The sequence below is a fragment of the Mustela lutreola genome, chromosome 13 (assembly GCF_030435805.1).
Source record: "Mustela lutreola isolate mMusLut2 chromosome 13, mMusLut2.pri, whole genome shotgun sequence".
NCBI classification, from domain to species: domain Eukaryota; kingdom Metazoa; phylum Chordata; class Mammalia; order Carnivora; family Mustelidae; genus Mustela; species Mustela lutreola.
In genome coordinates this window covers 9,893,487-9,920,740 of record NC_081302.1, presented here as the reverse complement: position 1 = coordinate 9,920,740, position 27,254 = coordinate 9,893,487, and the positions used below count along the sequence as shown (strand labels likewise).

At 41.8% G+C, this 27,254-nt stretch overlaps 1 protein-coding gene across 1 annotated transcript in view; it reads right to left on the bottom strand.

Moving 5' to 3' along the window:
* Positions 1–26,118, bottom strand: part of NALCN (sodium leak channel, non-selective) — a 309,369-nt gene extending 283,251 nt beyond the window's left edge. Inside the window, exons 1-3 of the mRNA XM_059144294.1 lie at positions 26,055–26,118; positions 10,086–10,232; positions 6,915–7,097 (exon numbers count right to left, since the gene is read on the bottom strand). Of these exons, the coding sequence (XP_059000277.1) occupies positions 6,915–7,097; positions 10,086–10,193 (291 nt within the window). The 5' untranslated portion in view covers positions 10,194–10,232; positions 26,055–26,118. The remainder of the gene's footprint in view (positions 1–6,914; positions 7,098–10,085; positions 10,233–26,054) is intronic.
* Positions 26,119–27,254: the final 1,136 nt, after the last annotated feature.

Here is a 27,254-nt window from a genome sequence, read left to right as displayed (position 1 = left end):
CCAAGCATTCCTAAATGAAAAACAGACTGTATTTGATGTTCATTTTCAGTTTTCAACTCTTAAAGACTGAAGATTAAAGCAACACTTTTAGTCTTAATCAACAGCTCATCATCCAAAAACTGACGGAAGTCAGAAAATACTGGGCATGACTCACTAAAAAGGTTTTGAAAACAGCCTGGTCATGGATCCAATATTTTCTTATCTAATGATTGCTCTGACTTTTAATATCTGAACCATTAAAACCTCTGCTCATTCGGTGCTCGGTTCACTCGGCATGGATATATTAAGTCTACCTCTGTTCTTCTTATCATTAGACTGTGACATCGTGATGTCTACTGTCACCTTCATGATGTGAAATCCAAGTCTTCATTTATTAAACAACTTCAGAAACAAAACTTTTATTTTAGGAAATGTCATGCTTCTGTTCCTTCAAGTTAAAATCTCAAAGAAATCAACACATGGTGTTTTAATCCCAAAGAATGTTCGGAGATTGCATTGCCTGAATGACCAACATACATGAGGGCCAGGGTCATAAAAGGCCCTTTGGGGAATCACAGAATTCAAAACAGGGCTAGGCTGTACTGGGAGAGAAGTTGCAGTGGCATAAAGGATGCCTCTACCACCCTCACAAGACCACCTTTCCCAAAGTTGGCCTCCTGGTTTAGCAATCAGTTTTGGGCACCTCAACATATCTAAACCTACCGCTCAGGATATCTGACCTAGTGACTCTGTGAAAGACCCAGGTGACCTTCAAATCACACTGAAATCTACTGGCTGAGGCATGGCAGGTACCCCCCGCTCCCATAAGCCAACAACTTTTCCTAAGGGGTTGGGGATGCCATATTACAGTCATATTATATAGACCCATACTTATTGTACCCACAGTGGGCTCTTGGTGATTCTCTCAGCTTACTGGTTTCTTAGTAAATGCATTAAGATTGCTGTGGCTTTGATGGTTCCTTTCAAGTTCAATTCCTACATTGAACTGAATTTCTCTTTTGCATTTCTACACCAATTTTCTGTGAGTTGCCGCAAACTTCAGAAAGCTTTTTTCAAAGCTTCCTACAATATCTGATACTAGCAAGCCACTGGCTAGTCCAGTGGCTAGCTGAAGCTAATTCTGCAGGGAGTTCAGCAGTGTGTCCCCCAAATCCATGCCCACTCAGAACCTCAGAATGTGACCTTATATGGAAATAATGTCCTTCAAAAATGTAATTAGTTAAGATGAGGTCACATTGAATTAGGGTGAGCCCTAAATCCAATGACTAGTGTCCTTAAAAGAAGGGGAGAGGACGCAGAGGCACATGGAAGGAAGAAGTTCCCATGAAGACAGGCGCAAAGATTGGAGCAACACAGCCATGAGCTAAGGAATGTCAGAAACCACCCAGCGCCTCCCAGAGTGAGGAAGAGCAAGGAGGGGGCTTCCCCTAGAATCTTCAGAAAGATCGTCGGCCTGCTGACGTTCTGGCTTTGGACTTGTGGTCTCCAGAACAGTGCGACCACGAATTTCTGTTGTTTTATGGTACCAAGTTCATTGTTGTCAGTTATGTAATCAGCAGGAAACTAATACAAATTCCAAAATACTTGTGAGCTCTTTTGAGTTTATGTGGTAAAGGCCCCTATGACGAGGAAATCAGAAGAAGAACTCAGGCAATAACAAACCCTCTGAGAGCGGAGCTTGGGGAATTAATACAGTCAATCTGTAGACAAGCTTCCAGCCTCAGTCCTGTCCTTTATCTCTTCACTATCAGGCCCATCAAACTGCTCTTCCCCACCCCCAGGACTTCTCCTTCAGATCCTAACGTAACCTGGTCAATAAGACATTCACTTTCAGAACTGTGACACTGACTTCTGAGGACAAAGGGAGAGAACCTGGGCAACGTTCACAGTGTCAGAGGTGGTGGTGTGTGGACCAGGCTGTTACCAGGTGGGACCTGAGCTGAGGTCATTGCTGCTCCAGGTGCCCACTCCCTGGAGTGTACTTTCTAAGCTTGATCTTCCAGGGCCTCAATCCCTCAATGTGCCCAGGAGACCTCCCACCACTTCCTTTGGAAAGAAAAAAAAAAAAAAAAAAAACAGCTAGAATTTGTTTCTTTCACCAGGCACAAAGTATATGCTAAATAAACTATGTAGAGGTTGAGCAATTAACTTCAATCTGGGTAAGATCATGATGGTAGTTTTTTTGAATCTCCCAAATTTCCTAAAAAAAACAAAACAGTGAGATAGCACAGAAAAACATATCCATGGACATAGTCTTGAATAAAACTGACAATGTATTCCAAAATAAAGACCAAACTATTGACAATATCAACACCTACTCAAGACCCCAGCTTGGGGAGGTTGTAGAGGAAAGTCATGCAGGGAAGTTCTGGCTGATCTGAGAATTTCACAGCACCAAAAACTAGCAACAAATACTAGCGAAACACTTAGTGGAAGCCTCAGACAGTGACCCTGAAAATAAAGGGCAAAATTCTTCAAAAGGTAACAAAACAGTCTAGCAATGGCAGGTGAATGTGAAACAAAAGAACTAAACAGTAACAAAGCAAAATGCCACCAAGGGGCTGGGCAAAGATCAGAGGTGAGAGAACATTCTAACCTCTCGAGTGTATCCCATAAAAACCCCTTTCCCGGGGAACAGAGACCCAAGCTAGAGAAAAACCCCTGGAGTAGAATCTGAATAGGCTGGGGAGGGACAGGAGGGACAAAGGATAACACGGATTAGATAAGAGGACCAGCAGTTCAGAGGAGGCAGAACTCAGACCTGGGTTGCGTGCTGAACAGAGAAGCTATATATTTTATACTTTATGGTAAAACAGGGGAAGGAACCCTCAAACTGATAATATATGGAAGCTACTCTACCCATTAAGCAGGAGAAACTCAGATTTCAAATGAGCAATGGCAAGAAAAGTAACAGAGCAAAAGGATTATGATCAAGTCCTTATTAATATAATTGATTTATAAATATATATATTATAATATCAAGTCATGTACATATATAAATGAACGAAATAATGTACACAACACCCAAATAATGTATAAGACATGCAAAAATAAGCATACAAAGCAGATAAAGACTGTAGTAGACTATAACAAAGTGATCAAAGGAAATTAAGAAAAATAGATGCTACAAAAGGACAACAAAATTGGAAAAAATGAACAACGGAAGTGATGTCGAAACAATAGGAGACTGTGAAAAAAGAAAAGCATTCAAGAAATAATCAGAATTAGAAAGAAATGAAAACAAAATCATTTCAGAAAGAGAAGTAAACTTAAAGGAACACAAGATTGAATAGACAGCATAGGGAGTACAATAAGGGAACAGAATACAGGAAAGATAAAAATAGGGGGAAAAAAAGAAAAAACACACATAAAGAAGATGATGGAAATAAATGACCAAAACATGATCTGGTGTAACTGGGATATGAAAAGAAACCCTGAAGACAGAATGGAATAAAACAAATATCGTATGACATGCCTATGTCCTTTATGGTCAACAAAAGACACATTCTCATAGATCTACTGAGTTCAATAATAAGAGAAAGACTCTCAGTATTTAAGAGAAAGACCCAATCACAAAGAAGGAAAAAACATTCTCACAGCCGCATTTACACCAGAAGCAATGAAGTAACATATTTAAGAATCTTGAGAAATGAAAATGTGAAACACTGTCAAAAATCTGGAAATAGACCAAAAAATTAAAGCAAATAAAGCAAAAAAAGAAAGAAAAAAAGAAAAGTAAAAGCAAAAATTAATGAGTTCAAATGAATTAATAAGCTAGTTCTTTTTAAAAATCAACAAGATAAGTAAGCAAATTGGCTAATCTAAAACAAAGTGAGGGGAGCCTGGGTGGCTTGGTCAGTTAAGTGTCTGCCTTTGGCTCAGATCATGATCTTAGGGTCCTGGGATTGAGCTTGTCCCTCTCACTCTGCCCCATCACCCCTTCCCCCCATTATGCTCTCTCTCTCTCAAATAAATGAATACAATCTTAAAAAAAAAAAAAAAGCAACAGAACAAAACAAACAAATAATACTATCCAAACCAAGTGAAATAAATTCTAATCTAAAAAAAATTCAAAATTTGGAAGAAGTATAAATCAAACAGAGAAAAATAAAATTATTGAATGCAATCTTCTGTTAATAAATTCAACAAATTAAACAGTTAATAATTTCCTAAAAAAGTATACATCACCAAACAGAACCCATAGGCCAAGCAAGTCTGAACAGAACAATTTCCATAGAAGAAACAGAAATAGAAAGGAATCCCACCAAAAAAAAGCAGTAGAACTAGATGGTTTCCTAGGAGATTTGTACCCAAATTTTTAAAGATTATTCAGACTATTTTAGAGCATAGCAGTGTACACACATAGATGGAAATCTAATATCAAAACCTGACAAAGATTAGACAAAATTAAAACAACGAAAATAATAACAAATATCATCAAGTAGCACATTAAACCAGAATAAAACTGTGTCATGACCCCACTCAGTTTTTTCCAGGAATGTAAGGATGGTTCAATATTAGGAAATCTACTCTACTCCAAGAGCTAAAAAGAAAAATAGTCATTCAACAAAATTTAAAAGCTATTCATGATACAACAGTCAAAAATTGGAATTAATGTTTGTTCTCTTAGGCTGATAAAATGTACCTACTTCAAACCCTAATCCTTCAGATTATTTAATGAGGAAACATGAGAGATGGTCTAAATAAGCCTGGAGTTAAACAAAGATGTTCACTGCCTCTCATACTATTTAAAACTGAGCTGACCCAATAAATAAGTGAGAAAGAGAGAGACATCTGAAATGGAAATAAAAAGACAAAAGAATTAATGGAAAAAGTACTATAAACAGTACAAGAATTTAGTAAATTTAGTAAAGTAGCAAGAAACAATATTAGCACATAAAAATCAACAGCCTTCATTTAAAAAAATAACAGCAAGTTAGAACACTTTATAGAGGAGCCCATAGTGACAGCAAAAAGATGAAATAACATAACAAAGCATGAAAATAACAAAAAAAAATGTGCAAAATGTATGTAAGGAGAAGTGTAAAACATTCCTGTGAGACACAAGAGTGGACTTAATAGGATGGAAAGAGCTTCTGATCGGAACAGGAAGTGCCTGTGGCCTGAATAGTCATGAGCAAAGATAATCATGAAAGAGGAAAAGTAAATGTAATTGACATCATCTAGAGCTAATACTCCCAACACAAAGAGTACCCAAACCTTGAATGAAAAATAGTAACAACTTGAAAATGGCCTTTGTATACAGTCACGCTCAAATCAACCTCCCTTTAAAAAGGGAAATTCAAACTAAAACTACACTGAGTTACCATTTTTCACCCATCAGATAGGCAAAGGTCCAGAAGTTCTACAAACCATTTTGTGGCCTCTGCTTGGGGAAAGAGGCACCGCTAGTCAAAGGCAAAATGGTTCAGGGAATATGGAGTATATAGAAACTAAAAATGGAATCATCAGGAAGCAGTTAGTCATGTCTAGAATGTAGAATGTTCTACAAGACTCATTTTCCCAATGGACTGATGACAAGAAATTCTTTTTTTTTTTTTTTTTTGCAGGATATGTAGGGTTGAGAATCAAGGGGCATAAAGAGACTAAAATGAGATTTAAAAATATAACAGATATATTTCTTAAAGCTTGTTTGGCCTGATTCAAAGAAGCTAACTTATTATAATAGGAAATGTTTGAGACAATTGGGAAAATACATCTATGACTTGGGTACTGGCATACATTAAGACATTGTTGTTAATTTTGCTAGACACAATAACGGCATGACGGTTATGCTAAAAAGAAAGTGTCTCAGTCAGTAATGCATGAGCCGTTACTTCTGAAATGACCTGGTTTCTGAGACTTGCCAAATATTGATAACTGTTGATACTGAGTTATGGGGATTCATGACAACTATAATCTCTACTTTTGAGTAAACTTAAAATTTCCCATAATAAAAAGGTTTTCAAAGGTTAAAAATGAAAAAAAAAGTAATGTGCTGGCTGTGACCCTTCTGTTTTAAGGATGATACACACTGAATTATGCATAGAGAGATGTACTGACCCTAAGTAATTTCATGTTATGCATCATCTCATTAGAATCTTGAAGTCCTAGTACAAAATAAGGTCCTTTTCCACCAAAATTATGTAACTGGAGATGCTGATATAGCAATAAAGGAAGAGCTAGGATTTGAGTCAAATCTGTCATTTGCAGACTTTTACTGTCCCTTCTGCTATTTCCTTATAGCACTGGCTCCCTAAATAGTATAATTTCAAATACTTCCCAGAGAAAGTGTCATCTACCTATTTTTATCCTCTGCGTGCAGGTTAGGAATACACAGAAGATATCCTTTGACAGAACTTTTCTTCCTTTGCTTTTTCCGTCTTTTCCTTTTTCTTTCATTTATTTCTTGTCTCCCAATGCTTCCACTGCCATGCCATGCCTTCCTTCTCCTATACTCCTGCTTTCTACCTCATGCCCTTTCTTTTCACTCCTTTGTACCTTCAGGACAGTTCAGGTTAATGATATCCTGAGTGTCATCACACTGTAACTTTATCACGTAACATTTATTCCACATCCTGTGAAGCCGCAGGTGCCACGCTTGGACTCGTCCCTATGCCAAGCCACGGGTTTCCCCTGGAGGTGACATAATGGACCCTATTCCGGCCATGGAGCCTACAGGCCGACTCTCTCACTCCTTCCTGGATATCCCAAGGCTTTGTGTCTTACACAATTTATTTCACTTTTTAAATATTCGTATGCATCATATTTTCACCGGTCTCTGGAGTTATGCCCTATTTAAAAAAAAAAAACTACAGGATGGATAAGGAGACGTTTTGTGTGATGGAAATTAATCTGAAAATACTATTAAACTAACTTAGATTTTCAAAGCATTTTGGTTCTAGAACACTCACCTTGACAATACCCCGGATGTGCATTTTTGCTATCATCTCTGCCGTGTAGAGAAACATCAGCAGAGTATCCAGAGTGAAAGTCACATACTGCAGAGGAGGGTAGTGCTCAAACGTCATGGGCGTGTTCATACAGACGGAAATGACGCTGATGATGGCACAGATGCGCAGCAAAGAGTGAACCCACTGCAAAAGAGGCTCAGAGTTCTCATCTGACACCATAAAATGAGGCCTTAAACTTGCATTATAAACCACAATATTTGGAAAATAGAATCTCGAGATTAAAATATTTCATTGGCATGGAGAAGAGAGAGTAGGAAACTCATGTCTGTTAAGTGCATACAATGTGCTAAATATTTTCCCATATTTTACATCATTTAATTCTGAAAGCAGCCTAATTTCCACATGCACACATGAAGGCAGAAAGGTCAAGAGACTTTTCCATGCTCCCGCAGTTAATGAGAGCCAAGGGCTTATTGTGAACCTGAGCAGGTTACTTCAGTGCCTCTGACCTTCCCAAGGCATTGGGCCACAACATAAGGAGCTTCTGGTCCCGTTAAAACATGGGTCAGTACCTTACTCATGCAAAAATGTCATGTGCCATTATTTTTATACTTTTTATATATTATGAGCACCTAGAATTATATTTTACTTACCGTAACTTCCCTGGTCGTTAGCAGAGTGGTCTATCCTCCTGGATTGCCAACATTTTAAAAAATGACTTGACACGTAACATTTCCCTTGTGTCCAGTTTTCTTTCCATTTATATCTTGTATCTTGTATTTATATTCTTGTATAAAAAATATATTTCGAAATCTGACCTCATCCTACATTTTCAATATAGACTTACTATTTTAGAGAATGTTTTGTACAATTTTAGCCTTGGGAGCTTTCCCAAAATTCTGAAAAATAAGTTTCTGTGCAATTCTAGGAATGCACATGCTGTTCAAAGATTTTCCTCAACTTCAACATAAAGAGTAGAAATAATAGATAAACATGTATATGCACATCTGTGTGCATATACATGTGTATACATGTAAGAAATAAGATCACTCACAATATTTTATTATAAAAATGAACACCTAGACTTATAATATTAATTATAATATTATATAATATATTAATAATAATAATAATATTCCTTGCGTCTGCATGCTACCCCCACACACTTAATCTTACTAGTTAATTAATTAGTACACAATACTTAAACATAATGGAAATATGTTATTTATTGATGATGCTGGATATATCTGCAGTCATGTTAATCTTTTAATATTAGGCTCCCCTCACCCAAAAAAAGATGTCGTGGTTTCATGGTGGATGTCTTCTCAGCTGTACAAACTAGCAAGGACCCCTGATGAAAAATTGAAAAGACTGTCAGAATTCTGAGGAGACTCAGACACTCGTAGGCTGGTGAGTGGGTTATAATATTAATCTGACAGTTTTAATATTTGCATGAAAACATAATGCCATTTATTCTATATCATGGAAGTCACTGATGACTCAATTCATTTTAAGGGTTGATGTACTTCTCATGCAATTTGGAAGCCCTTCAATAAATATCAGTGTGCGAATTTAGCCCTATCTGGATCTCCAACACAAAGGATCTAATTACACAAAAGAGCTTCAAAAGATGGGTTCTTCCACAATGAATCTATTTTGAATTTAAAGAAAGTATCCTAATAAAGCATTAATCATTTTAGTTAGTGCTTCCAAGGCTAAATCTGTAATGCTACCTTCCTCAGCCTTCTCAGAAAGGCTTATAGGTGGCGGACACTAAGAAAAAAATTTAGTGAATGCTTTATTCTCCATCCTGTTCAATTCTCTAGCCATGAATGGCAGACCTCCTATGCTTAAGAAATTCTGTGGGGCTCTGGGGCCACAAAAATGTTAAACACGTTTCTGACTCATCACTACTTAGCAGTCTGGTAGGCATAACATACACATACTTACATGCAATATACGTTTTTAGTTACATACAATGGTAAAATAGGATAAGCGGAAAGAGAAGAGGTTCATTCTGTGCGTGGTGGAGACGGTCAAACGAGGAAGCCTTCAGACGCCCACAGGGGTGGGCTGACATCCGAGCCAGGCCTTCCTGGATCAGGAGGACTTGACCCATCAGAGGCTGGGGAAGGCCTCCGGGCAGGAAAACAGTGTGAACTGGCTGGACATCTCAGAAGAACAGGGAGCCCCTGGTGAGGCTCCAGGGGCCAGTGTGTGCAGATCCAGGAAAGAACCGTTGCCGGCGGTGAGAGCCAGAATAGAAAAAGTGCTCCCTGCACAACTAACCCATGTTAATGAGCAACGTAGGTAAGAGAGATGTTGCAGTGTCTACAACGCAGAAAGGCAATGTGAACAGAAGGGGAAAGGCAGGAAGAAACCTGAGCCTGCTGGACACGTGGTCAGGAGGGCAGATGAGCTGGAGAAGCCTGGAGAGGGCAGGGAGCCCGGGCAGAGGACTTGTATCCTGGTCAAGGGAAAGACAATCAGTGCGTGGGGAACAGTTCATTCCCGTACTTCGGCCTCTGCTGGGAGTCCGGTCCTGAAGGGGAGCCTGCTCTCTGTGGTTGGGCTGAGCTTGCAAGACCCGTGACCATGCCCTTCCTCCTTCTGGCTGCCACACGATCTACCCCAGTGACACTGTTCTAGATGTTCCCCCCACGTTCTCCTCGGCTTCATTAGGCAGAAGGTGACGCAATTCTCCAGAGACACTACCCACTATCTCGTTAACCTTTCCTTTGAGTCAACCAACTCTTGCCACTCTGAAGGTGACCTTTAATTCCAAACATCTGACGATCCCCTCCTGTGCTGAGAACTCATGGAAGAATGATAGAACAGATGACTATGTGGGACTCAAGCTTTGGCTCGGACTGAGAAGGAGCAGTATCAGTGTATGGCATGACTCTGGGGACCATGTGCACGGGGGGGGGGGGGGCGGGGGGGGAAGGAGGGAGCAGACCACCTAGCAGACCTGCCTGTGTGCATGACCCTCCGCGGCACCTCTTTATTTCATCTGAATGATTCTCCACTTCCAGACTTCCAGACTCATCCATATTCTACTGCACCTCAAACAGTCATTTCAAAGCCAAAGGTACGTGATTTTTGAATTATATGAATCCAATTTCCTTTATATCAGCATGCGCTTCTCCGTTTTTCAAAAAAGGAACTTACTGGCTTGTTAATCCAGAGTATGTCAGCGTTGTCTGACAAAGATTCGTCGGGACCAAAGTCCGTCACCGGCTGGGCCTCCACCCGGGAGCTCTGCTTCCGTTTGAGCATGCTGAAGTTAGTTTGGGGGAGCCAGGACAAGACTGCAGTCTGGAAGCAGACAGACAGTTCCGTTAGTCACCGAAACTATCTCCACGCCGACCGCCTCACAAACGGAGCCCCCCATGTATGCAAATGCATTCGTTAATTAGACATGCGTTCTACTGTATGTCAGAGTATATGCAATATGTGCAAAAAGAAATTTTAAAAGGTTAAGATAAAAATATCAATCCAAGCTTGTTTCCCGCCCCCCCCCCCAACCCAATAGATCACCCTATGCATTTCATGAACAGGTTGCATCACTTTGTGCATTTCATGAGCAGTTCAGATGGCGCTAGTCTAGATTAACTGGGGTCGAATTGCCTTCTCAGATATACATATTAGCAGGAGGGTTTTTGAGGCCGGGAGCTGTCTCCACTTAGAGACGGTCTGTGCCAGAGCACAGGTGACCAGTCCAGATGAAATACTCAGATCCTCCCCAGGATTTTCCCTGGACTTAATTTAACACGACATCTACAAACATCGACTTCCAATGATAGTTTCAAAGTTCCCAATTTCGTCCCTGACATAGAGGATGGGGGACAGGGAAAATGGGGCAGAACCTCCTCTATATGAACTTTTTTTTTTTTCTTTTGCAGATGCTGGTACTGCATCAGCTCTTCCAGGCACCTTGAAGTAAATACAAATCCTACCGGAGGGAGACCAGATGCCCGCTTGCCAGGTACATACATTTCCCCAATTCTGAGTCATCCACATCTTGCTGTAAATGTCACTTCTGTCTAGTCACTGCTACTACCTCCCACAGTCCAGCGGCCATGCAAGGAGAGCCCAGGTATGCCAGGCCCTTAGGGCACAAATGCCAAACAAGTGAAATACAACGGAGGAGATAGACGGCAAAGGTAGGCGGTGCCTGGCTACCCTGAGTGCACAGACTTATCTGATCTGGACTGAACCTCTAAGGAAAGGAGCAAAGCCAGCGGTTTTTCGGGATATGTACTATGCTTTGGACACTTAGCAATGATATTTTACTTAACCTTTACAACAGACAACAGAAAGGAAGACATCTCGACGACAGGACAAATTCCAGCCTCGGGCAGTTAATGACTTGAGCGCGGCTACCCTCGCAAACTTGAAAGGCAGAAGCTTCTCCGTGTGCCCACAGAGACTAAGCGTGTGTGATGGACCAAACTGGGACTGAGGACCGATCAGAGCCATGCAAGGCCCCTGAAGGAAGGGGAAAGGTCAGGGCGGCACAAGGCCGAGGAAATGCTGGGTCAGGGAAACAGTGGTTTCACCACCAGGAAGCAGCCACTGGCTGTCCTCCTGGCTGCTCCCTGGGGCTGGACTCGGGACTCTAACTGAAGGCCAATGAGGACCCCTCGATTCTCACGGGAGCACGAGAAGAATTTGCAGGATCTGTAAATACACGCAGCTGCAGTTTTCATGGGGAAAGAGAACTGACCACAGCAGCTTTGGACACATCAGCCTTGACTCTGATTCTCTATGTCTGAGTGCGTCCTCCTATGTCCCGGCTCTCCTGGAGGCACCCAGGTAGGTGTGTCTGCCCAGCCCTCCTATTCCCAGAAGACATGAAGCTAATTGGCTTTAAGATGTGCTAGGTATTTCCAGGCTATCTTGCCCCGAATATTGGATTTGAATATGGGCTTTGCAGTAGGCTGCACTAATTAATTTTATTTTACATAATTGGAGTTAGGGACTCTTGACATCGATATGTAAATATATGCAGAATATTCAAATTATGCTTGTTCTCTGATTTACTATGGAAGGAAACATCTGGTGGCCTCAATTTGGGATGCTTCTTGAATGACAGTTTCCTGTGCACCTGAAAACGGGATACAGAATCTTTTAGAAATCCTTCAAGATTACACAACACAAAGGAAATAAAGTGTGGTTGTACAAAGTTGTTCGAAGGTTGTACAAGAAATTTTATAGACCTAGCCACCAACCATAATACCTTTTACACCGAGCCAGTGGAGACTCGTGAATGACCATTTATTGATCTTATGATCTGGCCATAAGTTACGGTCTGGAAAATTTTTTGATGTATGAATACGATATCTTCATATATGAGTACCATGCAGCTTTTATTATAAATAGAAGCAGAGCCAATTTTTTATTATGTTTTTGTTTATGTAAAGAAGTAGACATCCAGAATTATTGTTTTTAAATCTCTATTTTTGACCCACAAAAACCGGTTGTTCATGATGAATGATACTAATCATCATAGTTTGACCCTAATTTTACCTACTGCAAAAATGCCACCAAATTAAACAGTGCCCAAGAAAACCATCTGTTCAAACTCCTATAAAACTTGGTTAATCCACACACATGTTAAAACAAACTAGCTCCTGAATCACTGAAATATTGACTGACAATAATATCAAATATTAAAATAATAATAATATCAAATATTATTTAAAGCACCCAAGTAGTAAAATAAACACAGATTATAAACAAATGAAGAGTTCAAAATTAATTTGAGGCAGTTGGTTATAAAAATTTTCCTTTATACCCAGAAATATGATTTTACACATTTGTTCATGTTACGTCAATATAACTAAGTACAGCAAACCTATTATTCCCCTGATAAAGAGCGGCAGGGATATTTAAGTATCCTAGGTAAGCTGATTATTTGATAGGAAATTGCTTCTGTGTATCTTAGCCTTATCACTATGATGTATTTATAACCCAATACATTTTTTCTTCTGTTTACAGAAGTGTCCTTCATAAGGCAGTGCACTGAGTTTAAAAAGCAATGCAAGACTTCCAGTAGCTTTTTCACCCTTATTAAAAGTAGTTGGTATTTGGGGCACCGGGGTGGCTCAGTGGGTTAAAGCCTCTGCCTTCGGCACAGGTCGTGATCCCAGGGTCCTGGGATCCAGTCCCACATCGGGCTCCTTGCTCAGTGGGGAGCCTGCTTCTCCCTCTCTCTCTGCCTGCCTCTCTGCCTACCTGTGATCTCTGTCAAATAAATAAATAAAATCTTTTTAAAAAAGTAGTTGGTATTTAAATAGTTCAATAATGAGAAAAGGCTGCACAGTTACAATACGTTCACTGATAAATCCTTTACTTGGAAACAGCTAATGGCAACTCCAGGAGAAAAGATATTTTGGTTCATTCCTCCCTTTTAAATGGCTAAAATCCGGTCTCATATTCTGGGATAGCAACCTCTGTTGGCATACGCTTTCTTAGGACATTCCAGCTCTCTCTTGACTAACTGCAATGAATAGATTCTATTTTCTTTAACTGCATGAGAGACTGTGGACTTCAAGAAACAAACTGAGGGTTTCAGAGGGGACAGGTTGGGGGAATGGGTTGGCCTGATGGTATTACGGACGGCATGTATTGCATGGAAAACTGGGTGTTACACCTAAACAACGAATCTTGGAACCCTACATCAAAAACTAATGACATAACGTACGGTGACTAACATAATTAAAAAAAAAATAAATTAAAAAAAAAAGTGTTTGCAACACTATGGGTCATTTCTTCTCCTTGTAACTCTCTTGGGTTTGCATTAAACTCTTTGGAATCTTCCATCTTCTAAATGATGGTTTACAGCATGTCCTTTACCTGTTGTCCCCTGTGTCTGTCCTCTGTACTTAACCCCTTAAATGAGCATCTGCTCCTACAGTTTCCATCACCATCTGTCGGTGTCTGGGTCCTGAGCTGTGCATCTGTGCTGCTGCTTGGCCCTCCGATACAGGCCATACTGACACCATCACCACTGGAAATTCAACAGGGCCAATGGGTATCCGTCCAACATTCCCTCCCCCCTTTCCTCTCAGCTCCCAGATCCTCCTGCCCTGGGCTCTTTGGGTCCTCATGTGCAGGTCCGCAAATGTGCAGAAGATTCTCTGTCCTGACGTACACGGTCCCTCTGGCTTTAGCTCCGTACTGGAGTCCATGCTGGACCATGGACTTCAGGTCCAGACTGCCACAAACATCCAGCTTTCTGACTGTGTCCTGTCCTGTATATCAGAAATCAACTTCCCAAAACACTGACCTGGTCTCTCCTGTAACCCAGAAAAGCTCAGCTTGTCTCCCTCCTTCTCATTCATTAGTTCATTCATTCATTCCCACAGGAAAGACTGCATATCTGCTTCCATATCCGGCACTGTGGCAGGTGCTGGGTACCCAGCAGGGAAGAGCAAAGGCACTCAGAGCTCGTAGCCCACCTGCTTTGTTGAGCTTCATGTTGTAAAAACACTCGGTCCCGCTCAGGTTTACTTGCGCTTCCGATCATACTCATAACCCACACGCCCCACTTGAACTGGTTAAGTGTCCCAACACTCCCACATCAGCAACTGTACTCTGCCTGTGTCCTCTTCATGGTCAGCTGCGAATCCCTCATCAGTGCTTTGTATGCCCTAGCTGAATCCATGAAGAGTTTTTAAAGGAAATAAAATGTTCAATATCATCCCTTGGACTTCTCACCCCAAGCTTTACTGTTTGATCTTTAGAAGAGCAACCTTCATGGCAAGCAGAAGTTTCTCATTCATTCATGCTTGCATAAAATGCATTCATTCATTCATTCACTCGTTAAAAAAAAATCCCAACCATTGTGTTAGGTGATAGGAATTTAGCACTAACAAAACATAGCTGGTCTCTCCTCTTAGAATTCCAATGCTCTGTGCTCCTGACACAGGCAAACAACAAGTCTAATTAACGACAGAGCAAATGATTAATTAAAGGAGAGCCTCTCACTCCTGCACCTTGTTCTTCAACTTCCACGTATTGGTATTCTTATTTTCTCACTACCTTATTGCTAGCACTGCCCCACCTCCCAAGGCAAGAAGTGTATAATGAACGGTTGATTCCCAACAGGCACCTGCGTCTTCACTGTCAGACATGACGAGATTCACGTAACAAGCAAGGGCAGTGGACCACTCCCTCCCTGGACCTCAAATACCTACATCTTAAGTTAAATGAAAAAAAAAAAAAAAAAACTTTACTTTTTATTTTCATTACTCAACAATGCAGGATAACTAGAAAAAATATAAAAACAAAACGAAGAACAAGGTGAAACCCATCAGGAACTCTACTTCTAGAGACTCAATTATTTTTTTTTAATTTATTTATTTATTTTCAGAAAAAACAGTATTCATTATTTTTTCACCACACCCAGTGCTCCATGCAATCCGTGCCCTCTATAATACCCACCACCTGGTACCCCAACCTCCTACCCACCCCCGTCACTTCAAACCCCTCAGATTGTTTTCAGAGTCCATAGTCTCTCATGATTCACCTCCCCTTCCAATTTCCCCCAACTCCCTTCTCCTCATAAATATCATGGAGACTCAATTATTTTTGCTAAGTATTTGTTGTGGGCGTACATTGTGCCTGTCCCACCTGGGGTCAGGGGGGTGGGGGGCAAAGTGCTGCAGACAGGGCGATAATCAGATATACTCTCTCTCCTCCTTGAGCCAGGGCACCTACTCTCCAATGACATATGGGCTGAATCTCTACCATCTTCTTTTCAGTACATATTTTTCCATGCATATATTTATTTTTAAATGGCTGCTTAAACACTGTCTTGTAACCAGTTGTTTTTTCTAATTTAGCAGTATCTTGTGAACATCTTTCTCTGTCAAGAAATATGCATGCACAGAAAATCCTAACTGTTAAACAAAAACCACCTTCAAACATCTGCCTTTCCTTGTCTTTCTTGTCTCTTAAGCTCATTTACATCGTTATATGTGCAAGGACTTGCCAGGTAAACAGATAAAAGGGCATTTTTTCTAGATAGGGTACCAACACTGAATTTTCAGGTGAGAAAGGTATCACTATGTATTTTGGAACACAACTGAATTTGATGTTTTCAATTTTTTTGAACATTACAATCTTATTTCTTTCCTCAAGTATTCCTATTTATTTTTTGTTGTTGTTCTGCTTAAATGGCTACAGAACCTAAACCAACAAACCACTGATGTCCATGTTTGAACGAGTTTTCTGCCTTTTCCCATATGCAAACTTAAATAGTCACTTGTACTTCAGCACATCATAATCACAGTTTGAAGACAAAGGGGATGTTTATTCATGATGCTGGAACTGCCAAATACCATTATTTCTGTAAATACAGACTCTACATTTTGGCTGGCCAAATGTCCTTCCCAACAACAGAACAGGTCCATTCAGAACAAATGAATATAGCATCATGCATTTTATGCCATGCTTATAAATTAGGGAGCAAACCCCACTATTTTTGTCTTATTTTCTGTGATCCAAAATCTCTCTGCCTTGCCTCATGCTTCTCCACCCCATCCGCTCATCCGCCCTCTGGTTCCCAGGATATGGTAGCACCCTACTGCCTTTGAGGACTGCACCCCGCCTGCCAGCGGAGTGTCCTCTCGCGCCATCTTGAATGGCTGAAACTCCTCTAGTTCTGCAAGCTCATGTCGTCTTGGATCTCTCCTAGGGACACCAAGGACCTGTGTCCTGTGCTGCAGCAGTAATCCACACCCACCTTCATGAGCTCACCCCTTACAGCCTCTTCAGCCTGGCACACAGCACTTTCCCACGCGGACTCCAACTGCCCAGCAGCTCCTGCCTAGTGGTGTTCAATAATTACCTTTGATCTTAATCATCAAAACCACTGAAGGAAAAGTATTACAGACAGGATCGTATACGAAGCTGAATATATATTCCCCAGTCTGAATGCTTCACAAAAAAGAAGACAATCATGAGCTCATCAGTTGACTTCCCCTCAAAATCTGTCAACTGCCATGTAAAAACAGATTCCTTCCAATGTCTACTGAGGGCCTGTCAGGTGCCAGGCTTTGTTCTAAGCACATCGTGCTTCATGTCATTCCATTCTTACAAAGACGTTTTCGCAGATGAGGGAGTCTGGGCACAGAGATGAGCCAAGATCTGAACCAAGACAATGTGGCTTGCAGAGCTATTAAATTTAAAATTAACTACACTCTAACTCAGAGTGGTAATAAAAAGAAAACTACTTTTTCAACATAGTCTCATCATACAACCTAGTGATTATAAACTCACTTGACATCAATTATTTTTTTGTGGGGGGGAAATAGTATAGACATTTTTCATTTCTTAAAATTGAATTCATTTTTATGATGATTCATTTTATGGTTATTCCAGCCACACGATTAAAAAAAAAGTGCCCCCTCTTTTTTTTTTTTCTGGCAAGAATCTTCAAATGTCTCATGGACTCTATCTAAATGTCACTTTCAGGTTTCTGAAGTCATTATTCATTATCCAGTCTTTTTCCTCTAGGGTGAATTCTAGAAATGTTCTATTATGCTTTTATTATCTTTTCTCTAAATTTGGGGGGGGGAATGAGAAAAAAGCATTTACTAATATCTAATAATTGTACATCTCCCAGGAAACAGAAGGCTGTCTTAATTTCCTACAGATGGCAGATTTTTTTAATTTCTTAGAGTTTGTTTTAGTCTAATTTTTTTTTTTTTTTAAGACAGAGAGTGTGTGTGCCCATGTGAGTGGGGTAGAGGTAGGGTCAGAGGAAGATGGAGAGAGAAAGAGCCTTAATCAGGCTCCATGACCAGCGCTGAGTGGGACACTGTGCTCCATCTCACAACACTGAGATCATGACCTGGGCTGAAATCAGCATTCAGATGCTTAACCAACTGAGCCAACCAAGCACCCCTAGTCTCATAAATCCTTGACTGAATATGCTGAGAATGTGAAACTAGAAACTAGATTCCACTGATGACACCTTGGCATAAGAGTATATCCTTTCTGCAGAGAATGTACCAAGGCAAAAAGAAGGAGTTTATTAAAAGAAGTACTCTTGCCATACTCAAAATCCACAGCTCAGAATATGGTCAAGGTTGTGGTTTTGTTTTGCGGTGGTTCTTCCAGTAAGGAAAATCCATACTAAATGGAAGTTACCAGTCTGAATGAAGGTAGCAAGTGGTAGCTGTTTAATCTAAAAGTTTCTAATAATAATACACTGGGTCATCCTGAGACGTGGCTGGCTGCTTTCTGGATGTTCTCAGAGAGAATTACTAAACATTCTGAAATTTTCAAAAAGGACTCCCGCACCGTCTGGACTTTGCAGGACATTACATCCCAAGAAACTTCCAATGATAAAATCTATTATCGCAGTCTTGAAATTGCTCCCAACTTTATGCATGTGATCGTAATTCTTAGGGTAGGATGATAGTCCATAAACCACTGTTCATTATGTTAGAGAAGAGTTAAGCCTTAAATTCTGTGTTCTCTTTTGTTCCTCCTCTTCCACTTAAAAGATGCACTCAAACATTTATGGAAACCTGACTCTGTGCAAAGCGCAATTCCAAGGCCTTACTATCTTTGAAGTAATTTTTAATATTACCTCCATTGTGCAGATTAAAAGTCTGAGGCAAACTTGCCCAATGCCACATGAACTGGAAACAATTTTAGAATTCAGGGAGTCTGAATTTCAAGATCTTTGGTAAAATTCAAAGGTTTTACAACAGTCATGAAATTCATTTGTGATTTCTTTAAAACAAATACAATATGAAAATAATTATTAGTTGTGAAGCTTGCACAGAGTACACCTAACATTTTCCTGAGAGTTTATGACATATGAGGCTAAGAGCTCTGCGTAGGTCATCTCACCGATTTCTTGCCCTGCCCCAGTGAGGCAGGTGCTCTATTCATCTTATTTTAGAGATTTAAACTGAGATTGAGAGGTAGTAGAAGCGTCCTGCCCACGGTCACTTTCTGATTTGACCCCATGATCCTCAGCTGTCCACATCTTTCGGTCTGACCTTTCCAAGGCTTGGTGACTAGAATCTTCTTTCCCAGAGATCAGGGATGGAGATTCTCCAATTCTTGACTCCTCCATGTCTAAGTGGTGACAACAGATTGGAGCATGGTGGCCCCTAGAAGTGCAGGTCAGTCTTCGCAGGCCACTCTCAAGCAAGTCTGTCATTAGTCCCCTTGGCTCATGAATTTTATGGGCCTCTAATTGGCTTCTGCTCACAGAAAAGGGAGGTGGCTGTGTTTTTCTCTCTCAAAGTAGCCTGAGTTTTATGTCTGCTCTAGTGATCAGCAGAGCACATCACGTTAGCGGGAGAACTAAGACATCATTGAAATGTTGACCCCTGGGTTCACAGCAGCAAGCTCTGACTCTCTCTCCAAATGCACTTCTCATTTGGGTGCTTACTCATCTACGACTTGGCCCTGGCTAAATCAGGATGTAGCCCGGCAAAAACAGAGGGTTACACGCATAGTCCAGTCTCAGCAGAACACAGGGGCCACCCAAGACGGGCCACCAAGCGGAGGAAGTGAAACATTTCAAAAGGCCACCTCTAAACCCAGCTCTTCATTCTCTGTTCCTTTTGTCAGCACACTGATTAAAAACAGAACTGAGGACCACAGGGGAGGGAAGGAAATCTGAAGGGGGAGAAATCAGAGAGGGAGAGGAACCACGAGAGATTTTGGACCCCGAAAGCAAACTGAAGGATTCAGAGGGGAGGGGGTGTTGGGGGAGGGGCAACTAGGTGATGGGTATTAAGGAGGGCGCGTGTTGTTGTGATGAGCACTGGGTGTTATATGCAGTAATGAATCACTGAACGTTACACTGAAAACTAATGAGGTACTGTACAGTGGCTAACTATCAAAAAAAAAAAAAAAAAGAAAGAAAGAAAGAAAATGGTCCCCCACTTTTTATACTGATTCTACTTCCCAAATCCCGAAGAAAAACAGCATATAACTTTTTTTTTTTTTTTTCTGGTTCTTTCTATGAATGCTTCAAAACTGTCATTACTTCACTAAGAATTCTGTTCTGTTTCATTTTTGTTTGTGAAAATTGAATTTCCTCTGACCTTTAAAAATCACTGGATTTGGAGAGGACCTCAGGATGGACTAGAATGGCTGAGCGCCCCTTTGCGGTTATCCCTGCATCCCAAACTCGACTGGCCCAGCCCCAGGAGAGGGCACAGGCCTGTCTGTGTGTCACCTAATCACTGTACTGATTACGAGTTGAGGCAATGAGCCTCTGGCCAGATCCCTACTCAGAAAATACAATCGATCCTTTTAACAAGCCTGGTCATTCACCCCACGTTTAGAAAGGATATACACTTAAATTTTTGTGACTTATTCTGAGTACAGTTTGGTGAAAAAAAAATCTCAGGAAAAGAATGTCAGTTAGAAATCACCAGAGGTTGAAGGTGTGACTTTGCAAGGTCACATTTCCCAATCTCGGAAGAGTGCTGTAAAGGTTTTCCCCATCCTCCACCTGGCCCCAGGGCCTTGAAGGTTTTCCTCTGCCAAGAGTTCAAGGATAGGCATTTTGTCTTGATAAACTGCTAGTATCACTTAAATATTATGAGAAATCAGAAAAGGAGATTATCTATTTTTAGGGTGGTTGCTTAATCTTGTAATGAATTTGCAAAGAACAAAGAAGATGGATGGTTTAAAACAGTGGTTTTCAAAACTTTACCAGACTGTACTCAAATAAGATGGCAATTCAAAAGGAGTTTCCTGTGGTTTTTTTTTTTTGTTTGTTTGTTTGTGATTTGATTTTGTAATAAGAATCCATCAAGTTTAGACAAAGAAGGTGAAGGATTTCCAAACAGTAGTTTTCCAAAGACTGCTGAACCTTTGAATCATCCAAGGAGTTTCTCAAACATCTTAATCCCTGGAGGCCTTCACATCAGGATTACTAAGAACCTTCTGGAGTGGACTATGGGAAGTGGTATTTTTAAAAAACCCTCCCCAGGCAATTTTAACACACTCTCCCAGAAGTGGTCCCCGTTAGTGATGGGGTCACTAATCTAGATGTTCAGAAGAGCATTTTAGTACCTCCGGAGCTTATAGTTCAGCATCAAGACTGGTTGTTTGGGGATAAAAATAAGAAAAGACTAGTTCTAAACAACTGAAACAAAATAGAAATCTGAGACAGAAATTTTGATTTATAACTATGTGTACATATAGTATATTCTATTCTTGAGTTTTCCTCAGAAACCATCAGAATTTACTAAAAAAAAAACTATATGGAAAATCTTTTCTATACAAGAATAGGGTTTTGGTTTTTGTCTTATGAGAAAGTAACTAAGAACTCTTTTGCTTGGCTTTTCTCCTACAACATTTTAGTCTAGAATATACCTTGAAAATGGCTATTCATTACTTGAAACAAAGCAAAAACAAATGGTCTAGTTCAACTAATTAGGTTTTAAAATTGCTTTAATTTTTACTTAATAAACAGAAGAAACATTTTTTGAGGTTCTCTAGAATTTGATCTTTTTTTTTTTCCTCCATAAAGTACTGACATATCGAATCGAAAGAAATGGAAAGACTAATTCAATGAAAGGTGTTTCCAAATCCAAGAAGCCCTCTTTCTAAAAATTAAATCCATGGGATGCCTGGGTAGCTCAGTTGGTTGGGCAGCTGCCTTCGGCTCAGGTCATGATCCCAGCGTCCTGGGATCGAGTCCCACATCGGGCTCCTTGCTCAGAAGGGAGCCTGCTTCTCCCTCTGCCTCTGCCTGCCATTCTGTCTGCCTGTGCTTGCTCTCTCCCACTCTCTCTCTCTGATAAATAAGTAAAATCTTTTAAAAAAATTAAAATTAAAATTAAATCCATTACTCACAATACTTTTCTTCATCTCTGCATTTTAGCTCCTGGGAGGAATAGCTAAGGTTAAGTTTTCCTACTTGAGAGATTCTCTCATTTTAGATTAACCTTAACTTTCATAATACAGATTTAATAGTGTCTTAAGTCATCATTGACTTGTATCTTATCTGATCGAGGCCTCCGTAATTTGTCTTTTTAGGAATATTAAGTAATTAAAAAAAATCCTTCCCCTAGTTCAGAAGTGACCCACGAAGTTGACCTATCGATCTCATAATTACTACAAAGAACTGATTAAAAAAATAATGAAGCAAATGATTTAACCAATAGATACTGCTCAGTGAGCGAGAAAGTGGTTAGTTGTTCTGTCTAGGCATCCTAAATAGGAAAAAAAAAAAAAAAAACACAAAGAAACAAATAAAAACACCCCCCAATCACCCAAACTTAAAATTCTGGATTTATTTTCCACCCATGCCCTCCCTTTCCTTCTACTGATTTGATCACCAGGATCTCTTAACATTTGTTCTGCTGATAAATCTACTGTCCACTTCTTGGTTTCCATGATCATAGTAGGGTTCCAGGTACACATCCTTAAGACTGTACACTCATTTTCTCCAGCACCTTCCTTCACTGATCCCCACTGTTATTTTTCTCCTTCTTCTTGACCACATTCTTGAGATCCTGTGGATTGGCTACACGCTAATGTGCCTCAAACCCTGGAATGCTCTGGCTCTTCGGTTCTTTTCTATCACGTCTAAAGCTTTCCTACTTTATAACAAATTCAGGTGTGTTTTTTAAACCTTACGCCCTTTCTTGTCTTCTCTAGTTCTGTCGTGTTGTTTTCTTTACTTCCTAGGTTGAAACGCTAATTTCTTATCCCATCATAGGTCACAGAAACCTTTGAGAAAACAGTGCGTCTAAGAGCCATGTCTCCCTGAATAGATACACTTAGGAATACTCTCCGCTAAAAATATTACATTGCTGTGAACACTGGTATGGCGGGAAGGCTCATAATCGTTAGTAACTTTTATTGCTTTAAGGTTCTTTTTTCTCATCTAATCACCTTTCAAACAACTGTCCTGTAACTTACATTCTTCTCTTCCACCTTTTCTCTAACTTGCCTCATATGTATGTCTTCCTCTTTTTTTCTATTTCATTTTTGACCCTGTAGGAGTATCCTGCAAGAACTATCTTCTGGTATTATTCAGAATTACACAATTTCAGGATATGATTTTACTGCTGGTTGATACTTAGTTTCGGAAAGGTTATATGAAGGCAGTCTGCACGTCCTCTTTGTAGATAGATAAACACTTCTTCCTTTCTCTTTTTGTTGTTGTGATCACCTCGGTCAGTCTAGTTAATACCCATGACCATAGTTTATGATTTTTTCCTGTGATGAGAACTTTTAAGATCTACTTTCTCAGCAACTTTCAAATATATGACACAGTATTATTAACCACAGTCACTGTGCTAGCCATTCCATCCCATGACTTAATTAATTATTTTTTCTAACTGGAAGTTTATACTTTGAGCCCCTTCATCCATTTTGTCCACCCAGTAAATAATTTTTTAACTTGATCAGAATACCGATGGGATATTTTTCTTTTTTCAGATGCAAAGTGTTTGCTAGGCTCTAACAATATGTTAGCCACTTTCTGTTAGTGCTTCCGGTCCATTATAACCCATTTCCATCTGCATATTTGGGTTATTTGTTTTCATCTAAAAGAAAACAGTGCTCACATTTCACTAAGAACCTGGCTTATGGTCAGGGAGAGCACTCCCTGTGTGTCTCTGTTGGCTGTCTTCCAGACACATCATCCTGTTTGAAACAAAGTCTCCCCTTCTCTTCCCTTTGCATAATTGGAGAGAGGTCCCCCACTCAGCCTCTGCAGACGGGCTTCCCTTGGCCATGGTGTGCTGATTTCTGGACTTTACATCTCCTGACTCTTTTCCTGGAAGCCCCAGTCCTGCACCTCTCTCTGGACCATGGGGTCAGTCCCTGTCCTTGGAGCACATTCCATCTGGTAAGTCTGCACCAGCCCCTGGGTCTCATGGAGAAACCACTTCAAGAGTTAACTTTAGACTTCAGCCTTTCAGATGAAGGAGTTCTGCCTGGAGCCCTGCTCCTCACTTTTTGCACAAGTCAAAAAGGAACTGTGGCCTGAACCTTGGTTATGCCATCCGTCCATCTTTCCAGTTCCATCTGTGGTGAATCCACCAGAAATGCATCAGAGTCCACACCCCATGAGCAAATGGTCTTCCCTCCACTGTACCCATGGGGTGCAGGTGTCTCACTATATAAAGTCCTTTGATCATGTATTTGAAGTCTGAGTAGGAAGCAAAAACCAGAATTAGACTCCTGGGCTGAAAAATCATTATTCCTAAAAGACCTTGCATTCACTTACTTTTTTTTTTCTTTTCACCTGACCACTTTTACAACATTTTTACGATTTTAAACTAAGAAGTATATTTTATCATCTTGATTTTAGATGAATTTGTTAAAAGTCAAGTTTTTACGTGGTGCAAAGGTTATATGTCCAGGATATTTTTTTAATCTTTCTTTATTCCTGTAAAAGAAGGAAAGCGATCCACATATATCAAAAAAAGGCAGATTTACTGCAGAAACATAGAAAACATCTTATTCAAATTTATATCTTTAGGAAAACAGCCTGAAGATAGAGAGATAAACACACACACAGACACACACACACAGTATATCCATAATATAAATTTCCATAATAATTTTGATTATCAAATACTTTTGATATGTTATTTTTAATGATGAGAAACTGGAAACAACAAATGTCCAGCAACCAGAGGTGTGGCCACAGAAGTGAAGTTGTATTCCTGGTGCACAGTCTTACACAGCTATTAGGAATTTGTTAAGTAAGAATACTGTATGGGGCAAAATATGCTAAATATGTTAAAATATGCTAAATATTTACTGGGAAAACCAGTATAAAAACTGTACGATGCCATGATTCTAACTATATGAAGTCATGTAGTTTTTAAAACACTACAACAACTACATAGAAATTATAATCATTTGTGTTCAGTTATTAGGACTACGGTCGTTTATTCTTTCTTTGTCTATCATCTCCGTCATTTCTTTCATGTCTAATGATTTTGAAATTCAAAGGATAAATTTTTAAATGTTTAATGTTTGCATACAAAGCTTCTTGCGTGGGTCTTTGAAGAAGGTAAAAATCAAACAACACGAGAGTTAACCTTTAAAATGTTGATCCATTTTTGGAGGACAATTCATAACCTTTTTTTTTCTATATATAAAATAAATATGAACGTGCATGCCCAGGAGTGTACACCTGCCCCTTCCGACTTCATTTCCAATCAAATCACAGTTGTAGCGATGAAAATGGGAATCACAAACTGTTAAGATTAGCCACCTGTTAATTTCTGCTCCCTGTTAAAGGTCTTCTCCAACCCTGGCCTTGTTACAGCAGTCACTGGTCCCCAACTCCCATTTCGTCACCAGGGAAATCTGGGCCTAGCTGATGACTACACGCACGAGATGAAGACCATAACCTTCCGGAGGCCTGAACCGATACGTGGACGCGTACACATCCTTGATAATATACTCCCTAACAATTATGGGTCACCCTGGAAGATTTATCCTATGATACTTCAAGAATGTATAAGGACCCGAGTTCAGAGCTATCTACCATGCGTGATGAGGAACATTCCGAGTCACAGGGGCAACCCCTTCCTTGTTCGGGGGTTCTGGGCCCGTCTGGAGATCCGAGCCAGTCTCCTAAGGGCTCAATGACAAAACGCTGTCGCTTTTGCAGGACCCCGCTTTGCCGGCTCGGGTGGTCACCCTGACAGCGGCTCGCCCGGGCCCGTTCATCAAAGGAGGGCTCCCAAGCGCACCGCGAGCCGCACGAGCCGGGTGGGCAGCCCAAGGCCCCGGCCCCTCGGGAAACCTGCTGGAGCACCGCTGCCTCCCGCCCGGCGCACGCTCGCCCTCAGGGGCGGAGGGGCCCCCGCGCAGCGCAGCCGCCGCGGCCCGAGCCACCTGCCCCCGGGCGCCCCGCGGGCAGGCCTGGCTCTGGCGACTCTGGCGGCCCCCGGCGCCCACCCGCGCGCTGCCCGGGCGGGGACGCCGCAGCCCGCCGCAGGGGCAGGGAGGGGCCTGGCGGCCGCCCGCGCCCCTTCCCGACGGAGGCTAGGGGCGCCCCTCCTCCACCCCCCCCCCCCACGCCGGGCCCTCGGCCCCCGCCCCCACCAGCCCTGCCCTGCCCGGCGAGGGCCACCAGCGCGCGCGCCCGGGCCTCAGGCGGCCGCGACCAACCTGTAACCCCAGTGCTCGCAGCGGTCATGGTGCCGCGGGCGCGGCGGCGGCGGCGGCGGCGGCGGCGGCGGCGGCGGCGGGTCAGGCGCGGCGCCCACCCCGCGGGGACGCGGTCCCTCACCTCCCGCGCTCCGTCGGCGCGCGCCACCCGGCCGGGGCCGCGGCTCGGCGCTCGGCGTGCGGGCGCGCGCGGCTGCCACCCGGGCGCGGGGCCTGCGGGAGAGGGGTGCGGGGTCAGGGCTTTTTGGTCTCGGCTTTTTTTTTTTTTTTTTTTTTTTTTTTTTTTTTTAAATCAGAGTTGTCTTTGCCGCAGGGGCTGCGACGGCGCGGCAGGCGGCAGGGAGGGAAGGGCCGGGGAGGCGGCGCGGCGGGCGGCGGGAGCGGAGGGTCGCTGCCAGCAGGTTCCTTCTCTCCCGCGGCCGCCGGCGGTCGGTCTCCCAGCAACAGCTGGGTTCTCCTCCGCCGGCTCCGCTCGTGGTCTCGGCCTGACCCCGGCCACGGCCGTGCGCCTGGAGCCGGGCACACGCGGGGCACACGCAAGGACACTGCATAGGGACGCGCAGGGCCCGTGTGCGTGCGTGTGTGAGCGCGTGTGAGTGATCCGGGCTTCGCGGACACGGTTTCTGAGGATGCCGGCTAGTCTCACCTTTTGAGTGTGAAATTGCGAAATAATGAGCGCACAGGTGACACTTACAGTCTCCTGAACACGTCCCCATTTCCCCTTAAAATGAAAAATTTTCGCTATGTGGCTGAGGCGGGATGTCCATCCAAAAATTGATGGTCACCTGCGTGCGCTGTAAGGGTCCGGGACAAGAGCTGCGCCTGCTGTCTTCTGCAGCTTCTCGCCAACCAGGTTTAGGGAAATCTTGGAATCTTGAGCACCGTACGCAGGCCAGGAGGGCATCTTCTCTGGGCTGTGCTCCCTGAAAACTCAACCCGGGGCGGGCATCTTGCCTTATAGTAACCCACGGAGGAACCCCTGAGCGATTTAAACATCATCCACATAGGCACACACATAGAAGGAGAGAGAAAACTGAACGAAGCTTTCCCCTAAGAGAGAAATTAGAACTCCTGAACAAAGAACAATCCCTTCTCAGAAAATATTATAGCCCAAGGGAAGAAAGTAAAGTCATAAGCACATTTTTAAAAAATGTATTTTCTGGTTATGTATATTTAATTAACTTACATGGAGAAAAGAAA